Below are 18,358 nucleotides of genomic sequence, written 5' to 3'. Positions count from 1 at the left end.
TATTGTTAGTGATCTTACCAATGTCAGGTCTCTGTAGATACTTGCAGTCGATTCCATCAGTCTCATTAACGCTATTTTATTTCCACTTTTGTCCACCATAGCAAATGTATTGTTATATTTACCAAACAATTCGTTGAAGGCATTAGAATCATAAGAAGCTATAGGTGGACGAGACTGCGAAATAAAAATGAAAGTCCTTTTTAGTTTAAAAGATTTTTAGAAAACTACTAGTATGCATGATTGAGGATTATCATTATATAATAATATTCTCTTTCTTGGTTTCTGTGTTGTTTGGATGCTGTGTTATAAACGCATATCACGAATCTCGGGTCAAATTTGAAATAAAACAATAGACAGGAGTTTCAGTTGCAAAACATTTTCCGGAAAAGACATCAAGCAGATATGATGTAACCAAAAGTTTGAAAAGCAAAAATTAAAAAACAAATTAAACTGTCACAAGTATAACAACTCAAATTGTGTTAAGGCGCTGTACTCGGTGATAATAAGATAGAACGGCTTCAGTGCACAAAATACATGTTTTCGACTCGGACAGTAATATAACTGTTAATTCAACATCCCTATTCTAAACCTGTAAAACGTGCGTTTAACCAATAACATTTTGCAAGCTTAATAATAACAACAGTTGTTATTTCTTATTATCATTCATATTAGCTAAGAAATGTCTCGAAAAATTGGATTTATACGAAAGGTAGTAATGTTGGTTTTTAAATGTCTTTTACAACAGCTTTAATTTGTCACTTCCATCAGTAGATCTTTGTTGTTCGTCACCAACGAGAAAACTGTCGGTACTTTTTCATATCTACATGGCTAAATGATATAAGCTTATTTAGTTTAACTTGTGTATTCATTAATATATCGATTGTATTATAAACATACACTGTGTTTAATCAATTGGTATGTCAGTTTTCAAGGAGGAAGACCTATGATAAGGGAATTATCTCTTGCAACCATCACAACGTTTGTGTCATAAATATATTCTAGGTTACATAAATTATTTTCAATATGTTTCAAGTTATTGCTTTAAATATGTTGATGAATCTTGACTTTTATAAACTTATTTAAAGAGTTGTCACCCTCAACCAGGCGACACAGATTACTCACTATAATTGTTATTTCAGAAACATTATAATCATCATACACGTCATATATATAAACTAGTAAACGTAATGTATAGTTGTTCTCTGGATCTCCCATCGGCAAATATATTTCATTTGCAGTCATTTCTCCTAAAATATATTAACAAGAATGATACTTTAAATAAGGAACCAAGTCAGGAATATGGCTATTGTTACATTATAATTAGTTTCTGTGTGTGTGTTTCATTTTAACGTTGTGATTCCGTTGTGTCGTTTGTTTTCTCTTGTTTTTGAGTGTAAATTCAAATTACTATATGACGTGTCACGGTACTTGTCTATCCCAAATTCATGTATTTGGTTTGGATGTTATAATTGTTATTCTCATAGGATTTAGTCTAATGCTTAGTCCGTTTCTGTGTGTGTTACATTTTAATGTTGTGTCGTTGTTCTCCTCTTATACTGAATGCGTTTCCCTCGGTTTAAGTTTTTACTCCGATTTTGTTTTTTGTCAATCGATTTATGAGTTATGCACAGCGGTATACTATTGTTGCCTTTATCTAATTATAATGACACTATATTTATGTCACAATTTAAACATCCTATCCAAAATGGAGGATAGATGTTTGCTCAAATTATAAATATATCTATACAAGGCTTAGAATGCGAGACTGTGCCAAGCCAACTACAAATAAAACGTATGTTCTGATACCTCATATTATTTTCTGTTCTATTATGAACCACTGTTTTTTTGTTCCCTGAAACAATTCTTTAAATTGTCCCAATGAAATACTTTGGTTAAAATAGACATTTTTGAAGTTTGAAGCAGACGACGTACAATCCCACGAGAATGAATACTTTCAAACGTCTACAAATAAACTTTACGGAAACAATTAAATTGTCAACGTCACAAAGAAAGCTTTATATCTCCAGTGACTGTTTAAAGCCAACGTTTACATGTAAATACATTTTTTCCTACTCAAAATAGTAGAGTTGCATAACAAAGAAGTTTTATTTTGTTAATTTTTTGATATGTTAAAATTGTATATACTATAAACATATTTTATACATGAATACTGTTTGTTTTGAACTTTCAGAAAGATGTGCGTGTTTATGCAGTGGTGATTAGACCGCCGTGTAATGCATGCATGGCAGTATAGACGCTTACCATGAAGACGAAACCAGTCTCACTCCTAGTTTGGATTTCATGAGTTTATCACTTTTGTTCGTAGGTATATAACTGTTGCCAATGTTTTTTAAAGCCTTAAAATGACTGTTAAATTAAGAATATCAATACAAGAATGGTTCTTCTTTTTTTATTTTATTGAAGTCCATGTATGATTTTTGTCATGATAGATACTTCAATTTTCTTGTTTTTCATTAAAACGTCTTTACATAAGAATACTGATAATTGGTATGATGCATATTGAACCAACTATCCACTATAGTCCAAATGAATTGGTTGTAAGTAACCGTCGGTAACTGTACATACTTCAGCAGTGAACAAAACCAATTACTTAGTGTCAGCTTTGTCGGATTTGACAAAGTGTGAAACAATGCAAAAAAGAAAACATCAAACGAAAGTATGAAAGACAGCAATTTTTGACAACCATGTAATTACAATTTCTTGAATTGGGACATGCCAATAAAGAATTTTGCGATTTAAATATGCCAGCTGAAGGACGCCTCCGATTGCGGGAATTTCTCGCTACATTGAAGACCTGTTGGTGACCTTTTTTATATGGTCGGGTTGTTATCTCTTTGAAACATTCCCCATTTCCATTCTCAATTTTATGTAATTTAAAACAGTATATTGCGCGATTTGATTGACTGTTTTGTTAATATATCTTTACCCCAATTAATATGGAGTTTTCGGAATATAATTTAAAAATATATTTATGTACAATGGTTACCCCCAATTTGAAAAGAAATATTTTTCTCATCAATGCCATCTGTTTCTGAAGTTAAAAACGCAAACTTCAGAATATTCTGTGCCTCCGTGTCTCTTATATCATTACGTCCCCTGCTAATTCCTTCATCTTTCCAGCCATTACATGATATCTTGAATGCAGTTGTCGCAGCATAACCTATTTAAACAAAAAACGATAGTTTTACAAGGAAAAACAGTTGATGTTTCTGACACAATCATTAAAAGGCATTTTTGAGACAAAAAGTTTTCAATGACAAATATCTGTTTTGTATAGCTTAAAACAACTATGACCTATAAAAAGCCATCATAACCGTATAAAACTTGGCAGATGTGGTTGCAACCCGACATTAGATGTTTTCGTTGGTTTTTTTTTAACTTTATATACACTATATTGGTATTAGTCTCTGATTAAAATTTACACACGGTCCATGCAAGAGCAGTAAATGACGTCGTTTTGACGTTTCGTCTCAGATATGATTGAACAATACTTTTGGCAAGATATGACAACATAAGAATGAATTTAGCCATAAACATACTATTTTATTGTGCAATTTGGTTTCAAGCATGCATCTATAAAGAAATAATTATTCTATTTTTTTTAAAGATACAAGTATAATAGTGGGATGAATATCGAAATAAAAGGGTGTCAGGGCATCCTGTTTGCGTAAAGCCTACCAACCACGTCGGAGACCGTCTGGCAGGTTATTTTTTTTTGATTTTTTTTTTATATATTTTGTTCTTTCCATCGATAATTTTTAAGGTACATCAAAGGGGTTTTGATTATTTGAATAAGGAGTTTTCATGTCCATTTTTTATCTAATGGAACGCAATGTAACATTTTATCTTGTGAGTTATTATTAACATTGAAATATAATTTAAATTCATATTCTAAAATTAATTGAATTGAATTGAAGCCTCAGGGCAATGTTGACTTGTCAATATATATTAGAACATATATCGTTTCCCTGACAAGGACATAGTTCTGTCAAACAAAAGTTTTGTTCAACACAAACAACTTCTCTACTGCAATTTTTATTTTCTTTGCAAAATCAAACCAAATCCTGCAGAGAGTCTGAAGACATTAGTCCAGGGAACAGAACTTGGGTTGGACCATTGCAATTTTTTTCCAACCGTATTTATAGGGTGGACCTACTGATGGCTTTACTTGATGTGATGTCATTCGTATGTTTGTTTGCATACTGGCTCTTAGTACTTGTCGTTTGAATGGCGAACAGTCTTTTGCTAGTTGCAAGTCTAACACGTAACTTGTTCAAATCATGGTGCTTCAACTTCGGTGGACAGATTGAGCATTTCAGGAAGTTATATAGGAGTCCATCTAGAATAATTATTCCTGTTGGTCACACAAAAATATGGAAGCATAGCGCGGACTGAAATCAAATGTAGAGACCATATACCATTTATCTCTGCATGAATGTTTTGAAGCATGCTACTCAAAGAAGTCAGGAACACCTCACTGTAGGGGACACAGGACAGCTCCAATTCAGGGAATTCTTTCATTAGAGGCGCTAGATGCATGTCAATTAAATTGTTAAGAATGTCTATATCTTGATTCCATGAGGACATATCCCCAGCAAATGTATCATAACACCTCAGAAGTGTGTCCCAAACAATATCTGGTATGTTGATCAGAGGATTTGTGGTACTACTCCAATCAATAAAAGAGAATACCAATAGCGACATCATTGTAAGAGTTTACGTACGACCTCGAACTTCTCTTTTAAATTGTTTTCCAAAAATCATTTGTTCAACGGTACATGCATAGTACTGCATCAACTAGTAGATCTGCCAGATCCCCATCACCCAAAAGTGTTCCAAAAGAATCAAATGCTACGGTGTGGAACCCTACCAAACGAATAATATGACTCAGGAATTCAAGAAGGCCTGTGCCATTTGATCTGCTGTGCAATGGCATATTACTGTTGGTCAGAGGTCTTAACTGAATACTGCTTGCCGGTTTGCATACACATATCAACACACCTTTTTATGGTAGTATAAACAGTAGCCATATCGCTTGGTTTAGAGTCGACGATAGGTACATATGATACTATCCTGAAATGTCTGCAAGTATGGTCGACAACTGATTAGAGCAGATGTGGCCTCTGTCACTGGAAGGGAACGCACTTGGTTACGTCTGATTGTTATTTTATACACGGCTTTATTGGTATGAGGTAAAAACTGAACCTGAAATACTGCTATGGCCATACAGTGGCACGTATCCTTACCAGCTATTGTTTCAGTATTAATGTCAACATTATCTGTTCATTCTTAAATAAGGTTTATCTCCACACACAAATACCTTGAGGAACGTTTGTTCCATTCTCAATCTTGTCAATCTCATGATCGCCTAAGCTAGTTAGAAACCGTCTCAGCTCGTTATAAGAAGCACAAAACCCATGACTATGCAAAGTTTCTACCAGACTTTTAAAACCATATACAAGATTCATTTGTAACGTTAAACCAAGATTGAAAGGCGTGAACAAATTTCTACTTATTGAAACTATTGTTTCAATTAAGGCCAAGCATTTTCGCAATTTTTCCGTGGGTAGGTCATTATCTGTTTTTACGGATCATAGGAATCAATCATAAGAATGTTTCAAAAATAGGTGGCATAATTTTCTCATCACTTTGTATTACCACATTATGTAGTATGAGATCTTTGTCACAATCAGGTGTTGACACAGTACTCAAATCATCAGTTCTGAGAGGTTTCATAACGGCTTTAAGACAGTTAGTCGTATTGATGGCTTCAGAGAAAGAAATTTAGCTGCTGTAAGCAATAGTATTTCCGAAGTGTTTTGGCAATTTTTGTTGAAGGCTATACGTTGTATAACTTTCCCGCACACGTTGGGGAGCCAATGAGCAAAACGTTCTAGTAGAATACCTATTTATACACAAGCAAGTCTTCCTAGATTGTTGAAACAAATTCAGCAAAGGCATTTTCATGCTCCGGCTTTGAAGGTTCTTCAATTTCAAATTTAACCGGATAACAAATATTTGTTGATGCAAGATGAGTGTGTAAAGCATTTTCTGTAAAATTCTCTGATGCAATTTAGAAAACTATTTCACTGTCTGATATATGTTTTGCTTTACGCAAATTAAATTGGATTATTTCGGCTGATGATACCTTGTGTAATTTTTTATCTTGCTTAAAAGCTTTGTATTTACAAAATATGCAAGCCGTCCAATCTATCTCGGGCACTCTAGAATCGTGACAATATGGTAAATTGAGTATTATCTTTGAACAAGGGTATTTTTGTACACGAAGATGTAGATTGTTGGGCGAATTATTGCCGGAAAATGTGGTGAGGTTTTGTTATATAGTAAAAGCTTTATTACAGCTTTTATCATATTTGATTCTATCAAATGGTGCATTCTTGACCGTTTTGTATTCATCAACAAACCCTCTATAAACGTTATCCTTCTGTTGATTTACGGCAGATAGAAAAGTTGCTTTTCCCTTGGCAGCTAGAAACGTAGCCGCTCTGCCGTAAATACTTGAAAAGCGATACAACAAATGGAAGTTTTTAACGACCTTGACTGGCTATACAGCCCTTGCACGGTCGGTAATAAGCGATACATCTGTACGTCTGTCCATTTAAGCAGCAGGATGGGTTAGTTTGACAAGACTACATGCCCAATTATACATTGTCCGAAAAAATACTTAAGTTCTTCCCGTCAAGATTTTTCTATTCCTGGATCACATTAATTTGTCTTCAAACAAATTGATTTAAACAATTTCAGCGAAATTATATTTTAAATGTGCTTGTGAATCTTGTCAAATGAACATACGCATTCTTTTTAACATTAATGAGTATGAAATGAATACGGAGAAAATGAATTCCGTAATTGCGATGGAATACCTAAAAGTGCGTGAAAATGCAAACAATCCAAAATAATACAATTAAAACAATATGTATTAAATAAGCTATGAACTTGCAATGATTACTAGATATTAATTTGTTTTAAAACAAAATTAGATAACCAAAAACCACTCAAAAAATTGAAAAGAAGGGATCGATTTTTAAAACAATGATAAAATTGTTACAAAAATGACCTTTTCTCCAAAAAAACACACAATAACAATAAATTGTTGGGTTATTCTTAAATATGTAATACGCCCAAAATCAATATATATTGTATAAAATATTAGTTAAAAAAGAAAAAGAAGCCACAAACTTTTAATAATCGTTGAAACATAGGTGGTAAATTTTTATTTTGAAATATTTCTCGACTTTAATTAATTTTTACAAAAAATGCACCGTACGATTTTTTCACGACCGGTCAAAAAATGTAGTTTAGATATTCATCTATCACTTGTAAAAAAAATCATCTGGGTGTTAGGTGGGTGAATTAAAGTAAAACACTAAGCATCGTTTCCGAAAATGTCACTCGCCTACAAGAGTATGGAAATCAAATATGTAGAAACATTTTGAAAATATAAATAAAAAGAATACTTAAAAGTACAACCAACCGTATGACTACTATCTCAGTAATCAGGTTGTATAAAAAGTAATTTAGTTGATGAAATGATTAAGGAACTAAGGTTCCAAATACCTCTTACAAAATTAGTCCGATGTGGATTTGGCTATTTCTTTATGTCCCTTTTGGTTATATTTCTCCTACAGTTTTCACTTATTTCGAAATGCTAGGCTTTCAATTTTTTTGAATTGAGAGTTCCTGAATATAGTCCCGCGACTACAAGCATATGTCAGATGAATTGTGCACATCCTGCTACAAGCATGAAATTTTGCATAGACCTTCCTCAACTATTACTCTTTTATTTCAGATGGGGAGGCATTTGAAAAAAAAATGTCTCACTTCCAGTAAAATCCAAAATGGCGGACTTCGTACTTTCATCAGCCCAATATCGAAGGCTAGTATTTGAAAGGGTATTATTGTCATGCTACAATCATAATATTTGGTACAAAACTACTAATAGATATATTATATATATATTAGATGTCTTAAAAACCCTACTTCCGGAAAATTCAAACATGGCGGACATTGTACTAAAATAAGCTTATTTTTATGGAGGGTAATTCAAATGTGTTTTAACGTACTGCTACTTTCATTACATTGTACAGGAATCATTATTTGGTGATTCTGATGGATGCAATGTATGAAAAATCTTCTTTAAAACCCCTACTTCCGGTAATATTCAAAATAGCGGACATAGAAATATCATTCATTATTTGAATATTCAACTTTTTATCAAAATTTTAAGAAAATTTAGCTTTTTCTGCTGGTCATTAAACTTTTGGCTTTCAGTCATCCTTAAAATCCCTAATTCTATTCTGTTGTAAATGTTCAAATACAAAGCTGATACTTCCGGTAAAAAAAATACATGTTTATTCACAGTCACCACCACATGCCAGAAAGCAGTGTACTGGAGACCCCATTTTCTACATTAACCACGACCGCGACATCCTTTCTTACATCCACAAAGTACAAGCTTCTGATAAAATAATGAGGCCTAAGAAAGAGTTTTTAAAAGGAACCGTCTTTGTCCCTTCGCCATACATTAGCGCCTGGACTGGGTAGCATAAGAGCCAATCCAAGGCTCGTCGCCCTAATCATCTGTCCTAGTGTATTAAACGTTTTACATGCTGAAAAATACTAGACCAAGTTGAGATAATAGCCTCAATTAGCCTTTCTTTTGTGCAAATAGTTATTGAAGAAGTCACATCTTCAAATATCTCCCATGCAGTCTTGTTTTCTTTTCAAGCAAAGAGAGAACCGTATACAAACCGGTAAAGGCATTGATCACAATATTAGTGTGTGTGATCACTTATTGCCTACTACATTTGAAAGACCATTGAACGATACTAATCCAAAGATTTTTGCCTCCCCAAACACAACCCATAGTTCGTCTACCCCTATGTCACGGAATAGCGAAACCGTAATGTCAACATTATCAGTAACGACTGTTTGAATCATGACTCGTTTAAGTTCGTGTTTCACTGCATCAGACACATGCACTACGTTGGTGAGATTGATGGCGTTTGAAGATGTGACTATTGCATTTATAATGAGTACAATGCAAGAAAACATGCGTTTTTGGAAAAGAAAAGACTTATTGAGGCTTTTCCCACGACTCGGTCTAGTGTTTTTCAGCATGTAAAGCGTGCAATATATCATGGCGGGTATGAATGAGTTAAAAGCTTGGAATTGGTTCCTATGCTAACTAGTTCAGACGCTTATGAATGGCGAAGGAACAAATATGATCCATTGGAACCCTTTTGTACAACTCTTAGTGAAGCCTCTTCATCTTATCAGGAGTATGTACATTATGGATGTAAGAAACAATACCAGTCTTTGTAAATGTGGAAACTCAGCTCTCCGATCGTGAATAAACATGTTTTTGCGGCCTAACGAGTATGCTGGTTGGGTATTTTGTCCTTACCCCAATAAAATACATTGAAACTGTAACACAAGTGGATGAATTTTCGGATGCGTGTGGTAGTTGCAGCAACAAATGCTCAGGATATTTTATCTAATCAAGCACGTTATGTATTTCAAGTTTAACACCATGTTCACATTAAGAGGCAGACACCATAATCAAGGTGCATGTATCTGATGCAGTGAAACACGAACTTAGACGAGTCATGTTTCGAACAGTCGTTAATGATGATGCTGTCATAACTGTTTCGCTTCTCCGTGACATAGGGGTAGACGAACTATGGTTTGTGTTTGGGAGGACAAAACAATTTGAATTAATATCTATAAATGACCATTCAAATGCACTAGGCAATGAGTGATCACACACACTTATTGTGATCCATGCCTTCACCGGTTGTGATACAGTTCTCTCTTTGCTTAAAAAGAAAAAAAGACTGTAAGATCGCACAAACTTAACAGCTGGGGTTAACAAGGTTAACGAAGCAAGAAAATAACTCTTTGCGAAAAAGGGATGGCTAATTGAGGCTATTACCTCAAATTGGTCTAGTCTTTTTCAGCATGTAAAACGTGCAATATACTAAGGCAGGTGTTTATTGGGACGAGCCTGGAATTGGCTCTTATGCTATCCATTCCAGGTGCCAATGGATGGCGAAGGGACACAGATGATTCCTTTTAAAAAAAACTCTTTCTGATGCCTCATCATTCTGTCAGACGTTTGTACATGTAAGAAATGATGATGCGGTCGTTTTTATGTGAAAAATCGAGTCTCCCGTAGACTGCCTTGTGTGAATGTGGTGGTGACTGTGAATAAACATGTATTTTTGGCCTAATAGTAGTAAAAGTTTTGAAAATATTTTTGTTAATTTATTTTGTTTTACTCAATCTATCCAAAACTCTACATCGAAGAAATGGATTAAAGACTCATCTATAAAATTTACGCCAGATTGGTTTTTTTTTTACCGGAAGTGTACACTTTGTATTTAAACATTTACAACAGAAGAGAAAAGGGGGTTTTGATGATAACTTACAGCCAAAATTTAATGACCAGTACAAAGACAACATTTTCTTTACATTTTGAAAAAAGTTGAATATATAAATAAGAAATGGATATTTCTATGTCCGCCATTTCGAATATTACTGGAAATAAGGGTTTTGAAGATATATGTCTTATACATTGTATCCATGAGAAGCCCAAAAGAAAGGTTCCGGCACAATGTAATACGTTATAACATATTTTTTTAATTACCTTCCCTAAAAATAAGCTAATTTTAGTACAATGTCCGCCATGTTAGATTTTACTGGAAGTGGGGGTTTTCAAGACATACCATCTATATTAAATATCACAAAGTAGTAAAAAAAAGTTTGTACCATATATTATGATAGTAGCATGGTAATAACACTTTTTCATATACTACCCTTCGATATTGGGCTGATTTAAGTACGATGTCCGCCATTCCGAGGAAGGTATATGCCAAATTTCATGCTTGTAGCAGGATATGCACAAATTTTCACAATGCCGCCGTACTAATAAGGTTAAACCATTTGAAAAGCGTTTCGGAAGCAAGGTCTTTGTAAGGTGCTTTTTTTCATTTCTACCACTCGGTCGATACCGCTACTTGAGGATTATTATTCATAAATTCGTCGTAGATATAATAAGAAATTATTAAGAAAATAAGGGTAAATCTCCATCAGCAAAAGTATTCTTTTGGTTGATATATCTTTTAAGGTTCCTATCGGTGATAACAATCCCCAAATATCTAAAGTATTTATATACATACATAACTTGTCAAAATGTAAGGTTCAAGCATTCTTGTTAAAAGTATGTCCAGATAAAAAGTAAATTAACAAAAACACCAATCTTCAAGGGAAATTTCAAAACGTAAAGTTCACCATCAAATTTCAAAACAAAAAGCCAAAACACAGCAAACGACGGAAAACTACTGCCACACACCCGACCGGCACGGCCATCTCCCTTTGTAGAAAACGGTGGACCAAATCTTGCTCAACAGCCCCAGCTAAGCACGCTTCGAACGCATCAAATTTATATAAAACTTTATTTTTATAATTCAGCACTTCTTGTACTAATCATGGAATGCTAGTCCTTAATGTTATTATCAGCTCAGTATTAAGTGCTGCGCTACCGACTTGATTTATTCAAAACAAAATTTAAATTATCTGTTGACAATTACGAAACGATTAAGAAAGTAAGATTCCTGCTGGTAAAATATATCTTATGTGGATTTGGTCTTTTTTATTAGGTCCAATTTGTTCATAGAAACCCTTAAGTAAAATACTTCTAAATACTTGAACATCAAATATTTCAGCCTGCTCGTGGGGTTTTTGATTATGTGATAACTTGGCTGTTTTATAGTGATTATCTGATTACAAAACCAAATATTATATGATTGTATGATTATTTGATAAAAGAAGGACGAAAGATACCAAAGGGACAGTCAAACTCATAAATCTAAAACAAACTGACAACGCCATGGCTAAAAATGAGAAAAGACAAACAGACAAACAATAGTACACATGACACAACATAGAAAACCAAAAAATAAACAACACGAACCCCACCAAAAACAAGGAGTGATCTCAGGTGCTCTGAAAGGGTAAGCAGGTAAAAGGATAAGGATAATCTATGAGTGTTTTATTGATAATTTGATAATCTTGTTTAAAAAAAGTTTAATGTTTATGTGATTACATTGGCAAACAAATTGTGAATATGTGATTACTTGGATACCCCAATGAGGGACCTCATATTCAGTTTTGAGCGTTCTTTATGAATATTCATTGGAAGAATCAAATTAATAAAGTGTAACATTTTATGTACCTTCTCAGAGCTGGGGCCTTGATGTTTTGTGAAATTTACAGGTTATATTATACTGTATTGGATTCATGTTTACATGTTGAAGAAAATGCAGATTCTGAATGAATAGGCGAACTGACCTATGGCTGGGTCTGTTATACATTTACCGCCGTATGGAGCTTGGTTGGTGACAAATCTCATTGTTGCATGTCCATCACTTGTAAATTGGGAACCGGAGACTCTCACATATACCATGTACTCTTGATCTACTTCTAAAGTATCAGAATTTATCGCAAAACTTTTCGAATTCCACGCTGAAATGTTAAAAGTTTTGTTAACAAGAGTTATATTAAGATAAATTTAAATGTAAACAAAAACTGGAGGTTAACATGTTTTAATCACTTTATTTTGTCTTTGTCTTATAACGTCTTTTTGTTGCGTAACAATGTCAACTGCTCAATTTTGATAAGAATGTATAATTTATCCAATTTCAAAATATCCAAATTCAAAAACTAATATATCATTTGCAAATCGTTTTATGTGTACGCAGTTACAATGTCAGCGGTTTTAAATACTTTATTGTTATGGTGAAATTATCAAGCAATTAAGTGCCAGTCTGCCTAAGAATCAGGCAGTGGTGAAAACATGACCCAAAAACCCACCCAATTTGACATTGATTTCAGTTCATAAAATGTAGTTATGCACAAAATGAACATTTATTTCCGTTTTCTGTTCTGGTAATAGAAGATACAATTTGGTTGAAATGCACTAGAAATTAACGAATAAGGGGAGATAACTCTGTAATTTGCTATCATTCTAACCATTTTCTAACCAAGTTATTTGATATTACCAGACACACACAAACAAAAGACCAATTATTTTCAACTCAGGATGATGGTAGCATGATTAGCTCGGTGGGTTTTTCTGAACATGTTTTGATTTTTACATAAATTGCCTGATTCTTACAAAGACTGGCACTTAAGGAAGATGGGGAGAGGGGGGGGGGGGGGTCTAAATTAAAATCCATAATTTTTTTTAATAATTTTACAAAATATTATTTATATCATGCTTTTTTTCAAAAATATAATACGAAGTATTGGTCACCGCACTATTTTTGCACGCTACAGGTTGTGCAAAATTGACAGATTTTGTTTATATTATGCAGGAAAACCCCAATTCTGTGTGATAAAAAGATAAGTACACCATATAATTTTAAGATAATATATAAGAAGATATAGCTCTAATAGTATGTTTTCAGCTAAGAAAAGAAACTAGAGGCTCTAAAGAACCTGTGTCGCTCACCTTGGTCTATGTGAATATTAAACAAAGGAAGCTGATGAATTCATGACAAAATTGTGTTTTGGTGATGGTAATGTGTTTGTATATCTTACTTTACTGAACATTCTTGCTGCTTACAATTATCTCTATCTATAATGAACTTTGCCCAGTAGTTTCAGTTGAAAATGTAAGTAAAAATTTACAACTTTTATGAAAATTGTTAAAAATTGACTATAAGGGGCAATAATTCTTTAGGGGGTCAAATGACCATTTCGGTCATGTTGCCTTATTTGTAAATTTTACTTTGCTGAACATTATTGCTGTCTACAGTTTATCTCTATCTATAAAAAAATTCTAGATAAAAACCAAAAACAGCAAAATTTCCTTAAAATTAACAATTCAGGGCCAGCAACCCACTAACTGAATGTACGATTTATCTGAAAATTTCAGAGCAGATAGATCATGACCTGATAAACAATTTTACCCCATGTCAGATTTGCCCTTTATGCTTTGGTTTTTGAGTTATAAGCCAAAAATTCCATTTTACCTCCTATGTTCTATTTTTAGCTGTAGCGGCCATCTTGGTTGGATGGTCAGGACACTGGACACATTTTTAAAACTAGATACCCCAAAATTGATTGTGCCCAAGTTTGCATTTATTTGGCCCAGTAGTTTCAGAGGAGAAGATTTTTGTAAAAGATAACTAAGATTTACGAAAAATGGTTAAAAATTGACTATAAAGCACAATAACTCCTAAAGGGGTCAACTGACCATTTTGGTCATGTTGACGTATTTGTAAATCTTACTTTGCTGAACATTATTGCTGTTTACAGTTTATCTCTATCTATAATAATATTCAAGATAATAACCAAAAACAGAAAAATTTCCCTAAAATTACCAATTCAGGGACAGCAACTCAACAATGAATAGTCCGATTCATCTGAAAATTTAAGTGTAGATAGATCTTAACCTGATAAACAATTTTACTCATGTCAGATTTGCTCTAAATGCTTTGGTTTTTGAGTTTTAAGCCAAAAACTGCATTTTACCCCTATGTTCTATTTTTAGCCATGGCGGCCATCTTGGATGGTTGGCCGGGTCACTGGACACAGTTTTTTAACTATATATCCCAATGATGATTGTGGCCAAGTTCTGATTCTTTGGCCTAGTAGTTTCAGAGGAGAAGATTTTTGTAAAAGATTACTAAGATTTACGAAAAATGGTTAAAAATTGACTATAAAGTACAATAACTCCTACAGGGGTCAAATGACCATTTTGATCATGCTGACTTATTTGTAAATCTTACTTTGCTGAACATTATTGCTGTTTAGAGTTTATCTGTATCTATTATTATATTCAACATATTAACCAAAAACTGCAAAATTTCCTTAAAATTACCAGTTCAGGGCAGCAACCCAACAACGGGTTGTCCGATTCATCTGAAAATTTCAGAGCAGATAGATTTTGACCTGATAAACAATTTTACTTGATGTCAGATTTGCTCTAAATGCTTTGGTTTTTGAGTTATAAGCCAAAAACTGCATTTAACCCCTATGTTCTATATTTAGCCATGGCGGCCATCTTTGATGGTTGGCCGGGTCACCGGACACATTTTTCAAACTAGATACCCCAAATGATGATTCTGGCCAAGTTTGGTTAAATTTTGCCCAGTTGTTTCAGAGGAGAAGATTTTTGTAAAAGTTAACGACGACGGACGACAGACGACGGACGACGACGGACGACGGACGCCAAGTGATGAGAAAAGCTCACTTGGCCTTTTAGGCCAGGTGAGTTAAAAATGGGGTCAGCGGACTCGGACACGTTTTCTTGCTACATAATAAAATAGGTAAATTCATAACAGATTCTATTATAAAAGTTGCTAATCTGAGTTATCTTCCCTTATGAGGCAAAGTTGAAAAAACATTCTGATTTTTAAAATTTTAAAACACAATGGCAATTACTACAACTCCTTATTTTTTATATTGGCATAAGGTTACTAAAGTTTAAAATAGGTATTCAAAATTATACATATTTTCAATCATTGATTGATTTATTGATGTCATATAGATAAAAAGTAAATAGAAGAGCTATTTCCTGATAAATCTTAGTTATGTAAATAGGATATGACAACATGTTATATGATTAGTCGGCAACTTTATTCAAAGATACATACGATTGTTTGGCAATTATATTCAAAAATACAAACCGTTATTACTGAATCTTGATAGATATTTCTTTTCCAAAAACCTCCAATACCCTTTGTTATCCATGTACACGATGGACCAACTATATTTTATTCCGTCATAAAGAGAGCGGTCTGTAGTACGAACATGCCAGATCGATTTCAGTGATATGGTGTACTTTGCCATACAGTTTAACTCACACCTTTAAGAATAAAAGCAAAATACATTCATGTTACCAACAATAACAATATGCGTCGGTTTCCATAAACAAGAGGCTCCCAAGAACCTGAATCGCTCACCTGTAATTTTTTGCTTAAATCTTTCATCAATTATTATTTTTGTTTTTCAATATAAAGTAATGAGTGGCTTAAAAATTGCATTTAAATGTTCTTTGTATCCGTCATATTTTCTTCAAAAGCAAAAAAAAGTATTTTTCCCCTATATTCCTTTTTAGCAATAGTGGATATGTTTCTTGACGTACAAAAAAAATAATATTCAAAAGTTATACTACATACATGTACTCTGAAATTCATTCAGCCCAAGTTTGGTGGAAATTGATTTAGCAGTTACACACGAGTAGATTTTTTAAAGTAAGCAAACTAGATAAACATATGGTGAAAAATTGTCTTTAAAGGGCAATTACTCCTTAGGGGTTAATTGACATTTTTGTCACATACACTTATTTGTACATCTTACATTGTTGAACATTTTTGCTGTTTTCAGTTTATCTTTATCATTAATAATATTCAAGATAATAACCAAAAACTGCAAAATTGTTTTTAAACTACTCATGTATTGGCAGCAACCCATGTTAGATTCATCTGAAATTTTCAATGCTAATATAACTTGAATAAAATGAATATTTTTACCTCACATCAGATTTGCTCTAAATGCTTTAGTGTTTGAGATATAAGCCAAAACCTGCATTGTATCCCTATGTTCTATTTTAGCCATGGCGGTCATTTTTTTGGACAAAACAGAAAATAAAACACAAACTTTATTCAAGATACCATAAGGATCATTCAGCTTTTAAGTTTGACTGGATTTGATTCAGTAGTTTCAGAGGAGAAGATGTTTGAAATAGTTTACACCGAAGAACGACGACGGACGACGACTGACAACGACGGACGACGACTGACAACGACGGACGCCAAGTGGTGAGCTTAACAGACAACAAAACAAAAGATATATAATAACGAAATTATTGTGTAAAATGTGATGCAAAATAAAAAGTAAACCATCAATGGAATATAAAATAGCACTTACTTTTGTACCCGAAATATTAAAACCAATATGGTTAAAAATAAATTATGTTATTTTAATTGATGTTTGAATAGACATGTTTTATGTTAAGATAAATATAATAAGAACATCAACGTGTACTCCACTTTCATGAGCTTATATCCCATATATAGTATGGTGTCTTATCATACGTTCAGTTTTGATTTGCCAATTTGGTTTACATATGAAAGAGGGACGAAAGATACCAAAGGGACAGTCAAACTCATAAATCTAAAACAAACTGACAACGCCATGGCTAAAAATGAAAAAGACAAACAGAAAAACAATAGTACATATGACACAACATAGAAAACTAAAGAATAAACAACACGAACCCCATGTATACATAATTTTATTTCTCTTTTGTGTGATACATTATTATTCTTTTTTGGATATGTTTCCTAATCGGCATTGTCCATATGCATTATCCTGGTCATAAATTATTTTTTGCCAAACTATCTAAGAATTTCTTGATGTGATCAGCAGTGTTCTAAATTAATTGTTTCTTAATTGTAAAATGAATTTGTCGCTCATCGCGCGATATCAAACAAAGATTTCCACTCAAACCAGTTACGTAATTCTAAGAGAAGTACATGTATGTTCTTTTTCGCCACAATAAAGTCTTAAATGTCAACCTGAGATGAAGAAAAATACAGTGAAATCGCAGTCCCTGATTTTTAACATTAGCGTACAAGAATTTCACGTCATGAGTTAATAAATTAAATACGTTTTCCATGTTGTACTCAGGTCTAGTAAGTGACACGTCTGCATAACGCTGACTTTAAATGTTAAGCTTTTGACAAGATAGAGATTTTTCTTTGTTCTTTTTTTATATACTGTTGTGTCTTTATGTCTTTTTGTCTTTGTTTTGTCGTTTGAGGTTGTCATTTTTTATCGACAAGAGCCTGTGTCGCTCACCTGATTCTACTTTTGTTTTGGAAACCATGTAAAAATAGATTGAAATCATAACAGATACCCTTATAATGATTGAGGCCAAATGTAATGTAATATTGGCCTCGTCATTTAATCAAAAGCAGAAGACTTTATCAATAATTTCATTAAAATTGTAAAAAATGACTGTTTTAGTACCATGACAAATCAACACATGAAAAGAAACATTCATACCATGTTTAGTTTCAATCTATTAGGCGGTATTATAGAAGATGTCATTTGTATATATTTCCCATAAAGGTCCTTTGTTAAACTAAGTCCCCCGTTGGAAGCAATCTTAGTTGATGATTTTGCTACAAAGTAACAGTACCTCATAAGCAACATCCATGCCATGTTTGCTTTCACTCCATTCTGTGGTTCTTCAAAAGAAAACTTGTGTATGTATTTCACATAGGGTCCTTTCTTAAACTAA

At 33.3% G+C, this 18,358-nt stretch overlaps 1 protein-coding gene across 1 annotated transcript in view; it reads right to left on the bottom strand.

Annotated features, from left to right (window-relative positions):
- LOC139502367 (polycystin family receptor for egg jelly-like) overlaps positions 1-18,358 on the bottom strand; it is a 98,088-nt gene that overhangs the window by 40,182 nt on the left and 39,548 nt on the right. Inside the window, exons 7-11 of the mRNA XM_071291828.1 lie at positions 15,738-15,916; positions 12,394-12,567; positions 3,008-3,181; positions 1,123-1,247; positions 19-174 (exon numbers count right to left, since the gene is read on the bottom strand). Of these exons, the coding sequence (XP_071147929.1) occupies positions 19-174; positions 1,123-1,247; positions 3,008-3,181; positions 12,394-12,567; positions 15,738-15,916 (808 nt within the window). The remainder of the gene's footprint in view (positions 1-18; positions 175-1,122; positions 1,248-3,007; positions 3,182-12,393; positions 12,568-15,737; positions 15,917-18,358) is intronic.

The sequence above is a fragment of the Mytilus edulis genome, chromosome 13, assembly GCF_963676685.1.
Source record: "Mytilus edulis chromosome 13, xbMytEdul2.2, whole genome shotgun sequence".
NCBI classification, from domain to species: Eukaryota; Metazoa; Mollusca; class Bivalvia; order Mytilida; family Mytilidae; genus Mytilus; species Mytilus edulis.
This window is presented reverse-complemented; position numbering and strand designations above follow the sequence as displayed.